Source organism: Anser brachyrhynchus (genome assembly GCF_964034855.1).
Source record: "Anser brachyrhynchus genome assembly, chromosome: W".
Taxonomy (NCBI): Eukaryota; Metazoa; Chordata; class Aves; order Anseriformes; family Anatidae; genus Anser; species Anser brachyrhynchus.
This window is the reverse complement of record NC_137704.1, coordinates 23,014,492-23,032,276: the sequence shown is the minus strand read 5'-3', so window position 1 is coordinate 23,032,276 and position 17,785 is coordinate 23,014,492. Positions and strand designations below refer to the sequence as shown.

The 17,785-nt window shown below is 45.7% G+C and overlaps 1 protein-coding gene across 5 annotated transcripts in view; it reads left to right on the top strand.

The window, feature by feature from the left end:
• LOC308184786 (ubiquitin-associated protein 2-like) overlaps nucleotides 1–17,785 on the top strand; it is a gene marked incomplete at its 3' end in the record, with an annotated part of 101,148 nt that overhangs the window by 43,867 nt on the left and 39,496 nt on the right. For all 5 annotated transcript variants that reach the window (XM_080572341.1, XM_080572342.1, XM_080572339.1 and 2 more), the window contains exon 5: nucleotides 17,060–17,213. In XM_080572341.1, the coding sequence (XP_080428467.1) occupies nucleotides 17,060–17,213 (154 nt within the window). The remainder of the gene's footprint in view (nucleotides 1–17,059; nucleotides 17,214–17,785) is intronic.

Below are 17,785 nucleotides of genomic sequence, written 5' to 3'. Positions count from 1 at the left end.
GATGCATTGAAAGCTAATAGTGGCAGAAGAGAATACAGAAAGTAGTTGCTTTTTTCACTGTTGCTCGTTAGCCTTACTTTACGGAGAAACTGAAAGAGAAAACTGAACTGTGTATATAGGAACAATGTTAGAGTTGCATAGCATGTTTTTTATCCCAAGAGTTTTCAGGAAATCGTGGTTGAAGTTTTTGCTGGAGGGACTTCTAACAGCTTATCTGAGACAGTCAACTAGATTCTCTCTCATAAATTGAGAAAGAAACATGGACTTGCTTACTTTACTGTCAAATGTTCAGTAGTACTTCCTGTGATTTATCAGGATGTGTTCTGTTGCTTAGTGTTAATGAGGAAACGAACCCCCTACGCCCTAAATCTAGGCCACATATCATTCTAACCAAGGGAACTTTATTTTTATTCCATTTTTATTTGTAAGAGTTGAGATCATCTAAAGCATAAAAGTGTGTAATGCTGAGTGTGTGGGTAAGTTGGTAGGAGAAGAGAGCATCTCACCTTGATTAAATGTATCTTGGTAATGTGCTATTCATTTTTGTGTTGTCTTGTACTTGTATTTGTCATTTTCTAGTTCAAAATAGTTTTCTGGTTGAAGAAGAATGTCAAAAGCTTTCTTACCTTAGCAGACTGTTATAAGTGATCATGACATGGAAGAAACTTTCTGAATTCATCTGTCAATGAGGCAACACATCCATGTTCTGTTATGTTGGCAAGTCCCTCTGAACCCATTGTTCTCACTATAGAAAATGCAACTCAAATACAGAGAACATGAAGGGCTGAACAAGGGAGGAGGAAAATATTAATTAGAAGGGTCTACATCAGTGTGTGAAGGCACATATTGCTTATGGAAGTGTGGACCTCCAACTTGAAGGGTTTGTTGTGAGGCCATTTTCCTTCAAAAGAGCTTTACCATGTATTTGGTATAAAGTTGGAAGCAGAGGTGATACTTGTTCTGAATGCAGATTCCTGAATCTGTTTCTAGCTTCACTTGGCTTTGATGCACTACGTATTTTTTTATTTTTATTTTTTTACATCATTTGGAAGAATATGTATCTATCCAATTTGGGGAATTAGAAGTGCAGGGAGTGATAGCTATGGAGTCTATTTATAATTTCTTTAGTACTCTGCCAGATTTTTTTTTTTAAGGCTGTGATCCTTAAGGCTTTGTACTCTCTCTATGAAGATTTTTCAGTTGCAACTGTTGTGACAGTCTGGCTTTGGAGGAGAGTAGAGAAGGGCATGCTTCTTTGCCGAAGACTTCTGTTTGTTTAGCTTGCTACAGGAGTAAGAGCCATTTTATGCCCAACCATATTGTCCTGGTTCCAGTTAGGACAGAGTTAATTTTCCCTCCTAGTAGCTGGTAGGGTGCTATGTTTTGGATTAGGATGAGAAGAGCGCTGATAACATGCTGATGTTTTAATTGTTGCAGAGCAGTGTTTACACCAGGCCAAGGACTTTTCGGCTTCTCGCTCTGTCCTGCCAGCGAGCAGGCTGGGGGTGCAGCAGGAGCTGGGAGGGGACAGACCCAGGACAGCTGACCCAAACTGGCCAAAGGGGTATTCCATACCATCTGACGTCATGCTAAACAATATATAGGGGTGGCTGGCCGGGGTGGGGGGGGGCGGCTGCTCGGGGATAGGCTGGGCATCGGTCAGCGGGTGGTGAGCAATTGCGTTGTGCATCACTTGTTTTCTTACACATTATTATTGTTAATACTATTATCATTATCACTATTATTATTATTATTGTTATTATTATTTTCCTGTCTTAATAAACTGTCTTTATCTCAGCCCACAGGCTTCACTTTCCCGTTTCTCTCCCCCATCCCAGAGAGGGAGGGGGGAGGGTGAGCGAACGGCTGTGTGGTGTTTAGCTGCCAGCCGGGTTAAACCACAACAGTCCTTTTGGCGCCCAACGTGGGGCTCGAAGGGTTGAGATATCGACAGATTTGACCAGAGTGTGTTAAACTAAAATTGGTATAAGTATTGGACCTGCTTAATAGTTGCTAGTCACGATGTGGATTGCCTTAATCTCCAGTCTCCTGTACCTGTATTCCAAATTGAGTTTTATGGTGCGTTACTTTCTGTATGTGCTCCCTGTTGCACTGTTCATCCTTTCCGGGCCCTGGTTTAAGATTGTTATGGTACTGTGCGGTGTAGCAATGGCTTATGAAATGATGAAATATCTGGTCATGACTTTAACCTGGTATTTGTACTCAGCACTGACGTCGACTCTATACTTTGGAACCCATATCTCGGAAACTATTAGCAATTGCACCTATTGCCTGTTTTCGTCAGGGAGCCAATCTGTGAAGGGGACAGGGGAAGACATGTTTCCCTACCTGTTCACTCTCCCTTTCTCCTTCACCACCACCCTCTTATCCCCCGAGCTAGTTACGGTGGTTCTCCGAGATGTTGAATATCCTTGGGATACTCAGACCAGCCTGCTCTTGTTGTTATGTCTCCTGAATGCGCTTCAGGTTTTGTTGAGGGTTAAACAACTACTTAGGAATCTCATCCGGAGATCTGTCTTGAGGCGGGATAGTTGCGAGTGGCAGGGAGTGTGGGAGGATATGGGCAGGTTTCTAGAGCAGTGGTCACCTCCAGTGTTTTGGACATTCACCACCGAACAACTGCAAAATCCTAAAAAGCTGGCAGAATGCTTGAAAAAAAGGTGTCATGACTCTGGCAGTTCCAAAGAGACACAAATCACTGTAGCGTGCTGGGGTCTGGCTTGTGCCTATCGAGCTGCAATTGATGCTACTAGCAACCTAGCGACAGACCCTGCAGCCGCTCCAGCTCCAGCTCCTGCAGCCGCTCCAGCTCCTGTGGCTGGGTCAGAGAAACGAGCTGTAGCAGTGCAAGTTGACCCCGCAGAGGGTATTCCAACCCCTGTGGCAGACCCTGTGGCTGGGTCAGAGAAACGAGCTGTAGCAGTGCAAGTTGCCCCTGTAGACAAGGTGAAAAAATGGTATAGAGGCTCAGGTCGTTTAAAACGCAGACAGTCTTCTGCTAAGTCTGGGCGTAGTGAAGACGAGGCTGGGCCATCAAAGGTGCAGGAGACTGAAGATGAGGATGGGGATGTCGAAAAATCAACAGTAACTACCCGGACTCTATACCAGCGTGAGCTACGAGATGTGCGAAAAGATTTTGGTCGCTGTATAGGTGAGCAGCTTGTCACCTGGCTGCTCCGGTGCTGGGACACGGGAGCCAATTATGTGGAATTAGAGGGCAGGGAAGCCAGGCGGCTGGGATCCCTTGCTAGGGACGCATGCATTGACAAAGCAATTGGAGATGGAGCACGATCTCGCAGCCTCTGGAGGCGTCTCCTGTCAGCTGTGCAGGAAAGGTATCCCTTCAAGGAAGAACTTGTATGTCTACCAGGCAAATGGACCACCATGGAGAAGGGAATCCAGTACCTGAGGGAATTAGCCATACGGGAAGTAATTTATAAGGACCTAGACGACGCACAAACATCCGCAGATCCAGATGAAGTCCGGTGTACACGACCCATGTGGCGGAAGTTTGTACGGAGTGCACCATCATCATATGCCAGCTCATTGGCAATACTAGCCTGGAAAGCGGAGGAGAATCCCACAGTGAATGAAGTGACTAAAATACTCCGGCAGTACGAAGGAAATCTCTCCTCTTCCCTACAGGCCTGTGTCTCGGCTGTGGAGAAACTTTCTGAAAAGATCCACCAACTTGAAGAAAGATTATCTTCCCCTCCACCTGAACGAACCAGTGTCCACCAGCTAAAAGAGAATGCTTTGGAGAAACTTTCTGAAAAGATCCACCAACTTGAAGAGAGATTATTTTCCTCCCCAACTGTACAAACCAGTGTCTCAGCTATTAGGGGTAAACGTTCATCTATGCAAGGAAGACAATATGGTGGGCACACACACCGCGCCACCCTGTGGTTTTACCTACGTGACCATGGAGAGGACATGAGAAAATGGGATGAAAAATCTACTGCGACCCTAGAGGCACGGGTACGTGAGTTGCAAAAGAAAACAATCGGGAAAAAGGGGTTCTCTGAAAAGTTTGCTGCTCCAACTTCCAGCAGGCAGTCCTTTAGACACAGAAACGAAGATTCTGACCAGGACTAGAGGGGCCCTGCCTCCAGCCAGGGGGAGGAAAGGGACAATCGAGTTTATTGGACTGTGTGGATTCGATGGCCTGGCACGTCAGACGCACAGAAGTATAAGACTTTGGTAGACACCGGTGCACAATGTACTCTAATGCCATCAAGCTATAAAGGGCCAGAGCCCATCTGTATTTATGGTGTGACGGGGGGATCCCAGCAGTTAACTGTATTGGAGGCTGAAGTGAGTCTAACCGGTAATGAGTGGCAAAAGCACCGTATTGTGACTGGCCCGGATGCTCCGTGCATCCTTGGCATAGACTATCTTAGAAGAGGATATTTCAAGGACCCAAAAGGGTTCCGCTGGGCTTTTGGCATAGCTGCCTTGGAGACAGAGGACATTAAACAGTTGTCTACCTTGCCTGGTCTCTCAGAGGACCCTTCTGTTGTGGGGTTGCTGAGGGTTGAAGAACAGCAAGTGCCGATCGCTACCACAACTGTGCACCGGCGGCAATATCGCACCAACCGAGACTCCCTGAGTCCCATCCATAAGGTAATTCGTCAACTGGAGAGCCAAGGAGTGATCAGCAAGACTCATTCACCTTTTAATAGTCCCCTATGGCCAGTGCGAAAGTCTAATGGTGAGTGGAGACTAACAGTGGACTATCGTGGCCTGAACGAAGTCACGCCACCACTGAGTGCTGCAGTGCCGGACATGCTAGAACTCCAGTATGAACTGGAATCAAAAGCAGCCAAGTGGTATGCCACAATTGATATCGCTAATGCATTTTTCTCCATCCCTCTAGCAGCACGGTGCAGGCCACAGTTTGCTTTCACTTGGAGGGGAGTCCAATATAGTTGGAATCGGCTGCCCCAGGGGTGGAAACACAGCCCTACCATTTGCCATGGACTGATCCAGTCTGCGCTGGAGCAGGGGGAAGCTCCTGAACACCTGCAGTACATCGATGACATCATTGTGTGGGGTGACACTGCAGAAGAAGTTTTTGAGAAAGGGAAGAAAATAGTCCAAATCCTTCTGAAGGCTGGTTTTGCCATAAAACAGAATAAAGTTAAAGGACCTGCACGAGAGATCCAGTTTTTAGGAATTAAATGGCAAGATGGACGTCGTCAAATCCCAATGGATGTGATCAACAAAATAACAGCTATGTCTCCACCAACTAGCAAAAAAGAAACACAAACTTTCCTAGGTGTCGTGGGGTTTTGGAGAATGCATATTCCAAATTACAGTCTGATTGTAAACCCGCTCTACCAAGTAACCCGTAAGAAGAATGCTTTTGAATGGGGCCCTGCGCAACGACAAGCCTTTGAACAAATTAAGCAGGAAATAGTTCATGCAGTAGCCCTCGGGCCAGTCCGAACAGGACCAGATGTAAAGAATGTGCTCTACACCGCAGCCGGAGAGAATGGTCCCACGTGGAGCCTCTGGCAGAAAGAACCTGGGGAAACTCGAGGTCGACCCCTGGGGTTTTGGAGTCGGGGATACAGAGGATCTGAGGCCCGCTATACTCCAACTGAAAAGGAGACATTGGCAGCATATGAAGGAGTTCGATCTGCTTCGGAAGTGGTCGGTACTGAAGCGCAGTTCCTCCTGGCACCCCGACTGCCGGTACTAGGCTGGATGTTCAAAGGAAGGGTCCCCTCTACACATCATGCAACTGATGCTACATGGAGCAAGTGGGTTGCACTGATTACTCAGCGGGCTCGAATAGGAAACCCCAGTCGTCCAGGAATCTTGGAGGTGATTATGGACTGGCCAGAAGGCAAATACTTTGGGATATCATCAGAGGAGGAGGTGGTTCGTGCTGAAGAAGCCCCCCTGTACAACAAGCTACCGGAAAATGAGAAGAAATATGCCTTGTTCACTGACGGGTCCTGTCGTATTGTGGGAAAGCATCGGAGATGGAAAGCTGCTGTATGGAGTCCTACACGACGAGTTGCAGAAGCTGCTGAGGGAGAAGGTGAATCGAGTCAGTTTGCAGAAGTGAAAGCCATTCAGCTGGCTTTAGATATTGCTGAACGAGAAAAGTGGCCAGTTCTCTATCTCTATACTGATTCATGGATGGTAGCAAATGCCCTGTGGGGGTGGTTACAGCAATGGAAGCAGAACAACTGGCAGCGCAGGGGCAAGCCCATCTGGGCTGCGGCATTGTGGCAAGATATTGCTGCCCGGGTAGAGAACCTGGTTGTAAAGGTACGCCATGTAGATGCTCACGTGCCCAAGAATCGGGCTACTGAAGAACATCAAAACAACCAGCAGGTGGATCAGGCTGCTAAGATTGAAGTGGCTCAGGTGGACCTGGACTGGCAACATAAAGGTGAATTATTTATAGCCCGATGGGCCCATGACACCTCAGGCCATCAAGGTAGAGATGCAACATACAGATGGGCTCGTGATCGAGGGGTGGACCTGACCATGGACACTATAGCACAGGTTATTCATGACTGTGAAACATGTGCTGCAATCAAGCAAGCCAAACGGTCAAAACCTCTTTGGTATGGAGGACGATGGCTAAAATATAAATATGGAGAGGCCTGGCAGATTGCTTACATCACACTCCCTCAAACCCGCAACGGCAAGCGCCACGTACTTACAATGGTGGAAGCAACCACCGCATGGCTGGAAACATATCCTGTGCCCCATGCCACCGCCCGGAACACTATCCTGGGCCTAGAAAAGCAAGTCCTATGGCGACATGGCACCCCAGAGAGAATTGAGTCAGACAACGGGACTCATTTCCGAAACAACCTTATAGACACTTGGGCCAAGGAACATGGTATTGAGTGGGTGTATCACATCCCCTATCATGCACCAGCCTCTGGAAAAGTTGAACGATACAATGGACTGTTAAAGACTACACTGAAGGCAATGGGTGCTGGGACATTCAAAAATTGGGATACACATTTGGCAAAGGCCACCTGGTTAGTCAATACCAGGGGATCTGCCAACCGAGCTGGACCTGCCCAATCAAACCTGTTACGCACTGTAGAAGGGGATAAAGTTCCTGTAGTGCACGTAAGAAACATGCTGGGTAAAACAGTCTGGGCTACTCCTGCCTCAGGAAAAGGCAAACCCATTCGTGGGATTGCTTTTGCTCAGGGACCTGGATGCACTTGGTGGGTAATGCAAAAGAATGGGGAGGTCCGGTGTGTACCTCAAGGGGATTTGATACTGGGTGAGAATAGCCCATGAGTTGAATTGTAGTATGTTAATTATTATATAATACTGTATGTCATCACTACCATGATTGCTATATATCATAGATGAAAATGGTGATTAATTACAAGGTATTGGAAAGAGTGTAACCTGAGCATGACATAAATGGTATGAAATAAGGGGTGGATATCTGTCCTGGTTCCAGTTAGGACAGAGTTAATTTTCCCTCCTAGTAGCTGGTAGGGTGCTATGTTTTGGATTAGGATGAGAAGAGCGCTGATAACATGCTGATGTTTTAATTGTTGCAGAGCAGTGCTTACACCAGGCCAAGGACTTTTCGGCTTCTCGCTCTGTCCTGCCAGCGAGCAGGCTGGGGGTGCAGCAGGAGCTGGGAGGGGACAGACCCAGGACAGCTGACCCAAACTGGCCAAAGGGGTATTCCATACCATCTGACGTCATGCTAAACAATATATAGGGGTGGCTGGCCGGGGTGGGGGGCCGGCTGCTAGGGGATAGGCTGGGCATCGGTCAGCGGGTGGTGAGCAATTGCGTTGTGCATCACTTGTTTTCTTACACATTATTATTATTAATACTATTATCATTATCACTATTATTATTATTATTGTTATTATTATATTCCTGTCTTAATAAACTGTCTTTATCTCAACTCACAGGCTTCACTTTCCCGTTTCTCTCCCCCATCCCAGAGAGGGAGGGGGGAGGGTGAACGAACGGCTGTGTGGTGTTTAGCTGCCAGCCGGGTTAAACCACAACACATATTTTAGTTTCTAAAACTTTGGAAGGTAGATTAAAGGGGGAACACTTCAGATTCCTTTCCTCCCTGCACTCCAAGATCAGGGCAGCAAGAAGGTACATATTTTCAAGGGTCAAGTCCGCAACTGTAATTTCGCATCCTCAGCTGTAATTGTATTTTAAAAAGGCAGGCAGCTTTGGTCTATGATGCATACCCATGCCCAGAGATAGTGCTATACCCAGCTTCTCAGTGTTCTTCCAAAGTATATTGATTTTTTCCATGTATGAATAGTAATAAACAACTTCACAAATCCTGAAATCCTTGTGGTTGTCTGAAAATCTTACTTACGATAAAGCATGGGTCTGATGCTTTCATAGTTCTTTTTACTGATACTTAGGTTGTATAAAGCTTTACTACAGTCTTTTATTGAAGATTTGCAGAATCATCCGTTTTTGGAGATTTCTTAAAACAATTGAAGATCGCTTGGCACCATACCCATTAGCAATGTAGTGTATTCTGAACCATCTAGATTTGGTTCTTAAGTTGTCAGTGCAGTTATTTATTTTCCTTTAAAGTATCTCTGAAACTCTTGGAGGGTCTTAGTGTGCAATGCAGTTACACAGGCTGTGGCATGTGAAGCCATGTGATAGTTACTGGAGGAGACCAAGTTTTCAGTTAAACAAGTAACATAGCATTGCTCAAACAAGTAGTTTTGTACTTCTAATCAGCACCATCTGTGCTTTATCTAAGTTGTCTTATGGCAGTGTAGTCTTTAATACCAGATATGAAATTGAAAAGTGACTTCAGCTTTTTTCTAACGTATACCACTACAAAAAATGAGTAACCATTCTTTTAGTACTTAATCTCTCAAACAAGACACTAAAACACTGAGTTTATACTTGCAAACTGCTTTGCTACCTGCTTGTTCGGTAATGTTAGGTTTTTTAATTCTAGGCAGATGGGATTAGCTGGTCACTGGCTACCTTGAGAGGGTTTCTGAGCTGCTGTTGTGTGAATTGAGAAGAGATCACAGGACCCAAATTACTGATAGTCAACCTTTTTTTCATATAGTTGCCTGTTGTGAAGCCATGGGCTTTATCTAGTGCTCCACAGTTGACAGCACCTTATCTGCATATGCAATTTTCCTGCTTGAATACCTTATCCAGACTATAAGCTCCTAGAGGTGGAGATACTAAAAGCATCTCCCATCTTAATGGTTTACAAATAGTACCTTTCTTCTTTGCTTTGCAACTATGGCTCAATAGACTAACCATGTAATTGCATAATGAGTTGCTGTGCTATACTTAGCAAGTGTTTTAGTCATTTTGTTTTCAACTCCTACAGATATTCATATGGAGCTCATATTATCCCTGAATTTATTTCGGGGTTGGATTTTTATATTAAAGCTGAGATCTGTTTGTACCTTGTACAGTGTTCGTACACAAACTAATAAGGATTCTTCTGGTGGGGATTAAATACCCCCCTTTCTCCCACTTCCAGGGAGTGTTCCCTGGAAACACTCCAGTTCTGTGTAATTCAATCCCTTTTACTCATTAATTCATTAAGAATTCCTCTAAGGAGAAGTTAAAGGTTTACAATAGATAATTTCAACAGTTTTAACCTTAAAAGTCTTTGTTAATGCAGTCTCTCAGGTATCGGGGTTAGCTGATGCTTTTACCCAGGAATGAGTCCACCCTTTCTCAGCCGTTCTTACTGTCATCTCAGTAGTCAGGAGCACCTGGAAGAATCCGTCCCACTGAGGTTGCAGCTTTGATTCTCTCCATGTTCGCATCAAAACACAATCTCCTGCTCGGAATAGATAGATCAGGGCTTCCAAGGGTGGGGTTTGAGCTAATGATCCACAGGTCCTGAGAGAGGACAAAGAGGACGACAGCCTCAGTATATAGTTCTTAAGAAATGCGTCTTTTGTCTCAAACTGAGATAATCCATTCCCTTTGTCCATGTACAGCAATCCAAATAATATTTCATATGGTGAAACTCCCACATCTTTTCTTGGTGCAGTTTGAATTCGGAGAAGTGCCAAAGGTAAGCACTTCGTTTGGGGAAGCTGAGTGTCCAGAACTTAGTCAATTGCTGCTTACTGTCTGATCCTCTCCACCCTTCCAGAAGAGGAAGGATGCCAAGGAGTGTGAAATTTCCACTTAATTCCTAGAGTCCACATTAGCCCTTGCAATATTTCTGACAAAGTGATTTCCTTGATCAGAGTCAATATTTTCAACAATTCCATACCTGGGAGTTATTTGTTCTAGAATTACTTTACTTACTATGTTCGCAGTAGCAGGTACTGAAGGGAAAGCTTCCACCCACCCTGACAAATGATCGACCAAGACTAATAAGTATTTACATCTACCTACTCTGAGGAGTTCTGTAAAATCCACCTGTACACTTTGGAAGCGTTGAATTCCTGGTTCTCACCCCCCTTTGGGCTGACTGCAGATAATTTTCCTATTTACCTTTTGACATACTACACAACTCCTGCATACTTGTTCAGCCAGAGTATATATGTATTCCTACACATACATATTTCCATAGCACAGTGTCACACGTTGCTTGAATTCCCCAATGACCCTCTTGATGTAAAACAGTTAATATTTGCCTCATTAGCACTTTATTCAGCATTTCTCTTCCCTCAGGGAAGATCTGTTTTCCTTTGGACTTTGTGACTCCTCATTCCTTAAAAACCTCTCTCTCTTAAAACTTTTACTTCTTTTTAGTTTTGGGTAGGGGTAGCTCAACAATTCCCTGAATCCCCTCTGGATTTATTCTTCATCCCCCCTCAGACACTAGATGCCCTAAATACTTGACTTCTCTTTCTACAAGTTTTAATTTATTTTCCAGTCCTTTCAAGCCCTGCTTTCCCAGAAAGTCGAATAGCTTGTTAGTGGCTTCCTTCACAACTGTTTTCTCCTGTGCTGACAATAAACGATCATCCACATTTTGTAACAGTAACACCTCCTCTGGAGGTTGGAATTGCTCCAAAATCTGTTCTAGAACTTGCCCAAATAAATTGGTGGCCCTGTAAACCCCTGAGGTAAAACTGTCCATCTGTATTGTTGCTTCCGCCCCCACTTCAGAGTCTTTCCAGTCAGAGGTGAATATATCTTTGCTCTCAGGGTCTGAGAATGCCTCGTTAATAATACTGTTATTCCAGTCTAACAATTTACTATTTGAATGCCCAATTTCATCATCAAATCCCTTCCCAACAAGTTAGTCCCTGCCTTGGGTACATACAATAATTGCCCAGAGATCATTTTATCCCCTAGTCTCAGCTTGGTATCCCCCCAAAAAGTGGCACTGTTATCCCAGCCCCTTCTACCCCCCATCACATTTAGGGTTTCATTAGTGAATTTAAGCCCTGATACTTTACAGGCCAGTAATGACCTAGCTGCCCCAGTGTATTGGGTTCACATGGCAAGGTTCTGGTAGCAGAGAGTGCTGCGGTGGCAGCCCCTGTGAGAAGAATCCAGCAGCTGCTCCATGTTAGATAAGGGCCAGTTTCAGCCGGCCCCAAAGGGGCCCACCGCTGCCCAGAGCCAAGCCCCGAGCAATGCAGTTTGTGCCTCTGTGAGAGCACACCCAAGAAAAGGAAAAAAACTGCTGCACAACAGCAGCTGGGAGAGTGAGGAGTGAGAAACCTCCCTGCAGACACCAAGGTCAGTGCAGAGGAGGGGGAGTGCAGTGCAGAGGTGCTCCAGGTGCCGGAGCCGAAGCCCCCCCGTGGCCCACAGAGAGGCCCCTGGTGGGGAAGGCAGACCCCCACAGCCTACGGTGTACCACAGCAGAGCACATCTCCACGCTGCAGCCCATTCAGGAACAGCCCAGGAAGGTCGGCACCCCACACCAAAACAGGGGGGAGAGTGACCGTGAAGGAGCAGTGGAAACGAAGCACCACAGACTGACAGCAGCCCCCACTCCCGCCCCCCCCCCCCCCCCCCCCCCCCCACCACCCAGAGCAGGGAAGAGGTGGAAGAGAGTGGATGGGGGAAGGTGCCCCCAGCTTGTTTCTCTGTTTCTCACTGCTCCAGCCCGTCAGCAATAGGTAATAAATTTCATTAATCTTCCTATGCTAAGTCTGTTTTGCTTGTAACGATAATTGTAGTGTGATTCCCCACTGAGGTACACTTGAGGAGCCCTTGAGGTACACTGTTTCATTTATCAGGGAACTAGCTTTCTGAGAAGCCCTGACTCCCCTATTCTGAATTTATAACAGCCATCTCTCCTCCTTCTTCCGCTCCGGATATTCCTATTTGAAGTGGCCGGCCTGGCCACACTTAAAACATCTTCTCAAAGCCTGTCCCTGCTAGGATTTAGGCTGCAACACAGGTAGTTTTGCTTGCCCGCCGTTCCCCTCCTAAAGATTCTTCTCCAGTGAATAACATTCTCAAGATTGACATTCCCCATCCCCCTGGAATACACATTAGGCCTTAGAAACAGATTTGACTGTTCTGCTAGTTCTATAGGGTCCTCAATTAAAGACTTTGTTTCTTAAAAAAAAAAAAAACAACAAAAAACCTTAAGTTTAAGCTAAAGCTCCTAACCTCTCTGCTGGTAAGGAGTGGGGGGAGTTCACCTAAGAGGATACACAGTGTTAGTACTATTAGTATCAGGGAAGGCAAAACTCAGTCTCTCTTCTACATTGTTCTAATTTTTACCAGAGCCTAGAGTGTGTTCCTTCTCCAGGGACAGCTTCAATTGCAGTCCCTGTCTCTCCTCCTGGAGCAGCTGCTGCTGCTTCCGGTGCAATATTAGGATTATAGGGAGCATAACTTGATTCCTCCTCTGAAAAAGGAGTCTTATTGTTTACATATTTACAATTCAAAGCCTTGAATTTTCATCAGACCCATATTTTGGCCAAAATACTGAAGTTCTTTTTATTGGCTTTTTAGGCCAGGCAATTACACAATATCCATTTTTTTTAAATCTTTTTCCCTAGTTTTTGGGTTGTTTGTCCAAATCCTTATCATTCTCCCCAAAGGACTATCTTTAGGCACAGTCCCAGGGTCTCCACCCCCACCCTGCTGACTCTTGGAACCCTTAATCCCCATCCCTTCCTGACGTGATGCTGTGGACTTGACCACCCACAGGGTACCACACGCCTTCACCTAGGATTAGGACAGAGGTGGGGTGTACTGCCGAGCACCTCACTTCACCGTGCTCGGGGTACCGTACACCTAAGGGCCCAAACCCCCGAGACTCTCTTTCGCTCGTCTCTCTTTTGCTTCATCCGTCTCCGGCCACACCCCTTGTGGGACTACAGAACCGCAGATTGGAACTCCACACTTGCTTCGCACTATAAGTGCATCTCATTCACAATCTACACAAGTCTCCCCGAACTCAACCCAAGGCGATATATGGTAAATTTTCCTTTACCTCGGTCCATGCACGGCTTCCCGGTCCAGGTTATCAGCAGTAATCCGTGTGTCTGTGGTGGCCTCCCTTCTCCCCAGTGCTTCGCAGAGCCTGTCTTCAGATTAACAGTCTCAGTCCTTTGCTGGCCGTACCCACCACCCCCAATGGGACTGCTGAAATCAGAGGGTGCACCTTCCTGTCTGTGGTGGCAAGAACTCTTCGGTAGGCGACAAGATCCCGGACAAGCCCCCAAATTGTGAGAAAAATCTCAGATAATTTTCTTCAGACAGGATCTTCTGTGAAGTTATTTTATTTGCGATTGCAAGGGCGGGCGTCCTGCAAGCAGGAGCACACAGTAAAAGTTTATCATATCCTTTTATTCCATGTTACCTGACACCTGATTTCTCTCCTGTTTCCTCATTGGCTGAGTACTACAGGTTCACAACCTACTCGACGCTCCTCTATACTATATATGTACAATTTGATTTGACCAACCGTTAATTTCCCCTTTTCCTTTTTTTTCCTTCTCTCATGACTAGAGGGCCTGTGAATTTTGTTTTTACTGATTTCATACTGCTCATCCTTTTTTTCTTAGCTATCCTTATTGTTTTAGGACAGTGGGACCTTCCCCTTACCTGCTTAACATACTCCCCCCTGCTATGCTGCACAATCACTTTTGAATATGCAAGGTTAGTGGAATTTTCCACTGCAAAAACACCTTCTATTGCAAAAACACAACTTCGTTTCCCACAGTCCTTTGTCTTGTTTGACATAATGTTTCTTGAATTTTGCTCTATGCGATGAGCTGTTAGTGGATATTTTGTCTTATGGCCCCAGTTTTCTCACGTTCTTAGTCTGCCATTCTGTCTTTTGGTGCTTGAGCTCTAGTATGTCTGGGTAATTTTTTTCCTTAGACCATGTACTACTTCTCATCAGTCGCTTGTTCAATGATGGTTGGAAGATTATTTTTTTTCATTTCCTTGTGAGAAAAGATAGCTCTGTGTCGCATCAAGGGGTGTAGCTGATTAACCGTTGTGGGTCCGGTCAGATTCAGGATACTGAACTATTACAATCAAAATCACAGATTCACCAACAACGTATAACCGCACTTAGCACTGAACTACCATGGTCACGGATTCACCAATAACGTATAACCGCCCTTACTCTAGTCGCGTTCAATGAGAACTATCACGGCTAGGAACAACGCAGTTAAGTGCAATTTATTACAGCAACAGGTACACAGGTTCTTTGGATTGCCGGCGATAATTTACTGTCTGCAAAAGCAAGCTAGCATGCATGAAATACACAGGTGTGCAGCCTGGAAATTAACGCGTTAAAAGGCATAAAGACTCTATAGAGACTTCTAAGTTTCCGCGGAGACAAACAGTATAACAGTGAGCAATGGTTGTCATCTACCTTGACTTTAGCAAGGCTTTTGATACTGTCTCCCATGACATCCTGCTAGCAAAGCTGAGAAAGTGTGGGATAGAGGAGTGGAGAGTAAGGTGGGTTGAGAACTGGCTGACTGGCCGAGCTCAGAGGGTGGTGATCGGCGGTGCAGAGTCCGGCTGGAAACCTGTGACTAGCGGTGTTCCCCAGGGGTCGGTGCTGGGTCCGCTCTTGTTCAACATCTTCATCGATGACCTTGATGAGGGAATAGTGTCTGCCCTCAGCAAGTACGCCGATGACACAAAGCTGGGAGGAGTGGCTGACACGCCAGAAGGCTGTGCTGCCATTCAGCGAGACCTGGGCGGGCTGGAGAGATGGGCAGGAAGAAACCAAATGAGGTTTAACAAGAGCAAGTGTAGAGTCCTGCACCTGGGAAGGAACGACCGGACGTATCAGTACAGGCTGGGGGACGACCTGCTGGAGAGGAGCTCTGAGGAGAAGGACCTGGGGGTCCTGGTGGACGACAGGTTGGCCATGAGCCAGCATTGTGCCCTGGTGGCCAAGAGGGCCAGTGGGATCCTGGCGTGCATTAAAAGGAGCATGGCCAGCAGGTCAAGGGAGGTGATCCTCCCCCTCTACTCTGCCCTGGTCAGGCCTCACCTGGAGTACTGTGTCCAGTTCTGGGCTCCCCGGTACAAAAAAGACAGGGATCTCCTGGAAAGAGTCCAGCGGAGGGCCAGAAAGATGATACAGGGCCTGGAGCATCTTCCCTATGAGGAAAGGCTGAGACACCTGGGTCTGTTCAGCCTGGAGAAGAGAAGACTGAGAGGGGATCTCATCAATGTGTATAAATACCTGAGGTGTGGGAGACAGAGGGATTTGGCCAACCTCTTTTCAGTGGTTTGTGGGGACAGGACAAGGGGCAATGGCCACAAGATGGAGCACAGGAAGTTCCGCACCAACATGAGAAAGAACTTCTTCACGGTGAGGGTGACGGAGCGCTGGGACAGGCTGCCCAGGGAGGTTGTGGAGTCTCCTTCTCTGGAGATATTCAAGGCCCGTCTGGACGCCTACCTGGGCAGCCTGCTCTAAGGAACCTGCTTTGGCAGGGGGGTTGGACCCCATGATCTTTCGAGGTCCCTTCCAACCCCTACAATTCTGTGATTCTGTGATAACCAAGTGTTCAAATCTCACCCAAAGGTGTCCCAAGGGGGGGGGGGGGGGAAGAGGGGCTCAGCCCGTTGACTGATCCCAGGATTCAGGAGGTCCTCGGGATGGTGTATTCCCTCGTGATGGTATCTTCCCCTAACATCCCCTCTCTCTTAAGCCAATTTATATTATTTTCTGTCTTTTAGATGGAGCTTGAGTGACTCTAGTCAAGCATATCTTAGTTATGATTGGTGAAAAGTTTTCCCATCTCTGGTTAAAGGTATAGGCTCCGAGAAATTCAGAGCATGTGCTCAGTGAGGGGTGGTCGCACCTTGGAGGCAGGTAGCTTTTGGGATGGAGGTGTGTTTTAGTATTATGAGGATATTATAATGAGCAAAAATTCACTGGAGTACAGCATTTGTCAAAACATAACAGGTCATTGGCTCAGGGTAGCAAAAAGTGTGGCTTATCGGTCTCGGTGTGCACAAGAACAATTGAGTCCCCACCTGGTCACAGAGCCTAGCCATGGTGTCTCCACTCCACTCTACGCTCCGTACTGTTCCTTAGAGTCAGCACACCAGGTTCCCCCAGTGCGATAGCATCTAAGGTTGGAAGCCTAGGGAACGCTCAGGTAATGCAGCTATGCCCTATGCTGAAAGCCTCTTCAGTGCTGTACATTTTCTTTAAAATGTGAATGTTAGTTTTATTTTCCTAGTTGCTTTAGGCAGTTATACCACACTCTGTGCATGGTCCCTTGTTAGATTTATGGAGGTAGTTAAAAGGGAAAATGTTGCTCTGTTTTTTTCTGTGTTGCGGTCTTATTTAGGCTTCTTTGGACTGGTTAAAATCTATATATGAAATTGATATAATTAACATATAGCTGGAAATATTTGGTGTTCTCACACTTCATAAGAAAGTTCAGCTTCTATAACTTGTTTCTTTCCTATCTTTTCCCAAAAAATACAGCCTGGTTTTCCACTTCTGTCAGTGTAGTTTCTGGTAGGTATTTACTGATGTGATATTATACAAATACCTGTTTTTTCCCATGACCTGGAGGGGTGAGAGGCAGTAGTGTACAGAGAAGCCTCTTTCTTTTTGACTTTTATATCTAATTCTATTCTATCCAAATAGACTTCTTGGGAGACTGTAGGGGGAAAGAAGAAAAACCTTGGAAAAGAAAGTTCAGAAAACAAAGAAAACAGAGAAAAACGAGGGGACAGAGAAGTGAGTCGTGGACGGGGAAGTTCCAACAGAAGGGGAAGAGGAGGCAACCGTTGCCGAGAGTGTACGTACAGGGGTTCATTTTTAAAAGCTTCAGGCACTTTTCTTGCAGGTGAAACTGGTTGAGAGCAAATGCTTAATGGAATAAAAATGTCAGAGGTATAGTTCCGTGCCTAAGTGGTTATAACTTGTTTACATGACAGGTATGCTTGATTTCTCTACATGACTTAGTTTTGGGATGGTCTGTGCTTGTATTTTTCAGAGAACTAAATTTAAGTTTCTGTCCTTTTTTTTGATTAATTGATCTCGTGCTTACTGTTCTTTTATTTCAGTTTTATAATTGAGTCTTTGTAAGACTGAGAGCAGGTATTTCACTGCACAGCTGATATACTTTGTTTCTTTTAATGAAAAAAAATATCTAGCTTTGACTCCATCTCCTTTTATGAGTGGGAGAACCTGAAGATGTTCTCATCTTCTCATAAGGGGAATGAAAAGACTGGGATCATTATTAATCTCTAGCATGTATTACTGACATAAGCCAGCCACAGGTGAGTTACTACAACGGAGAAAGTGCTTTGTGAACTAAAACATTTATAAAAAAAAAAAAAAAAAGCTACAATTTATACAGGTGCAATA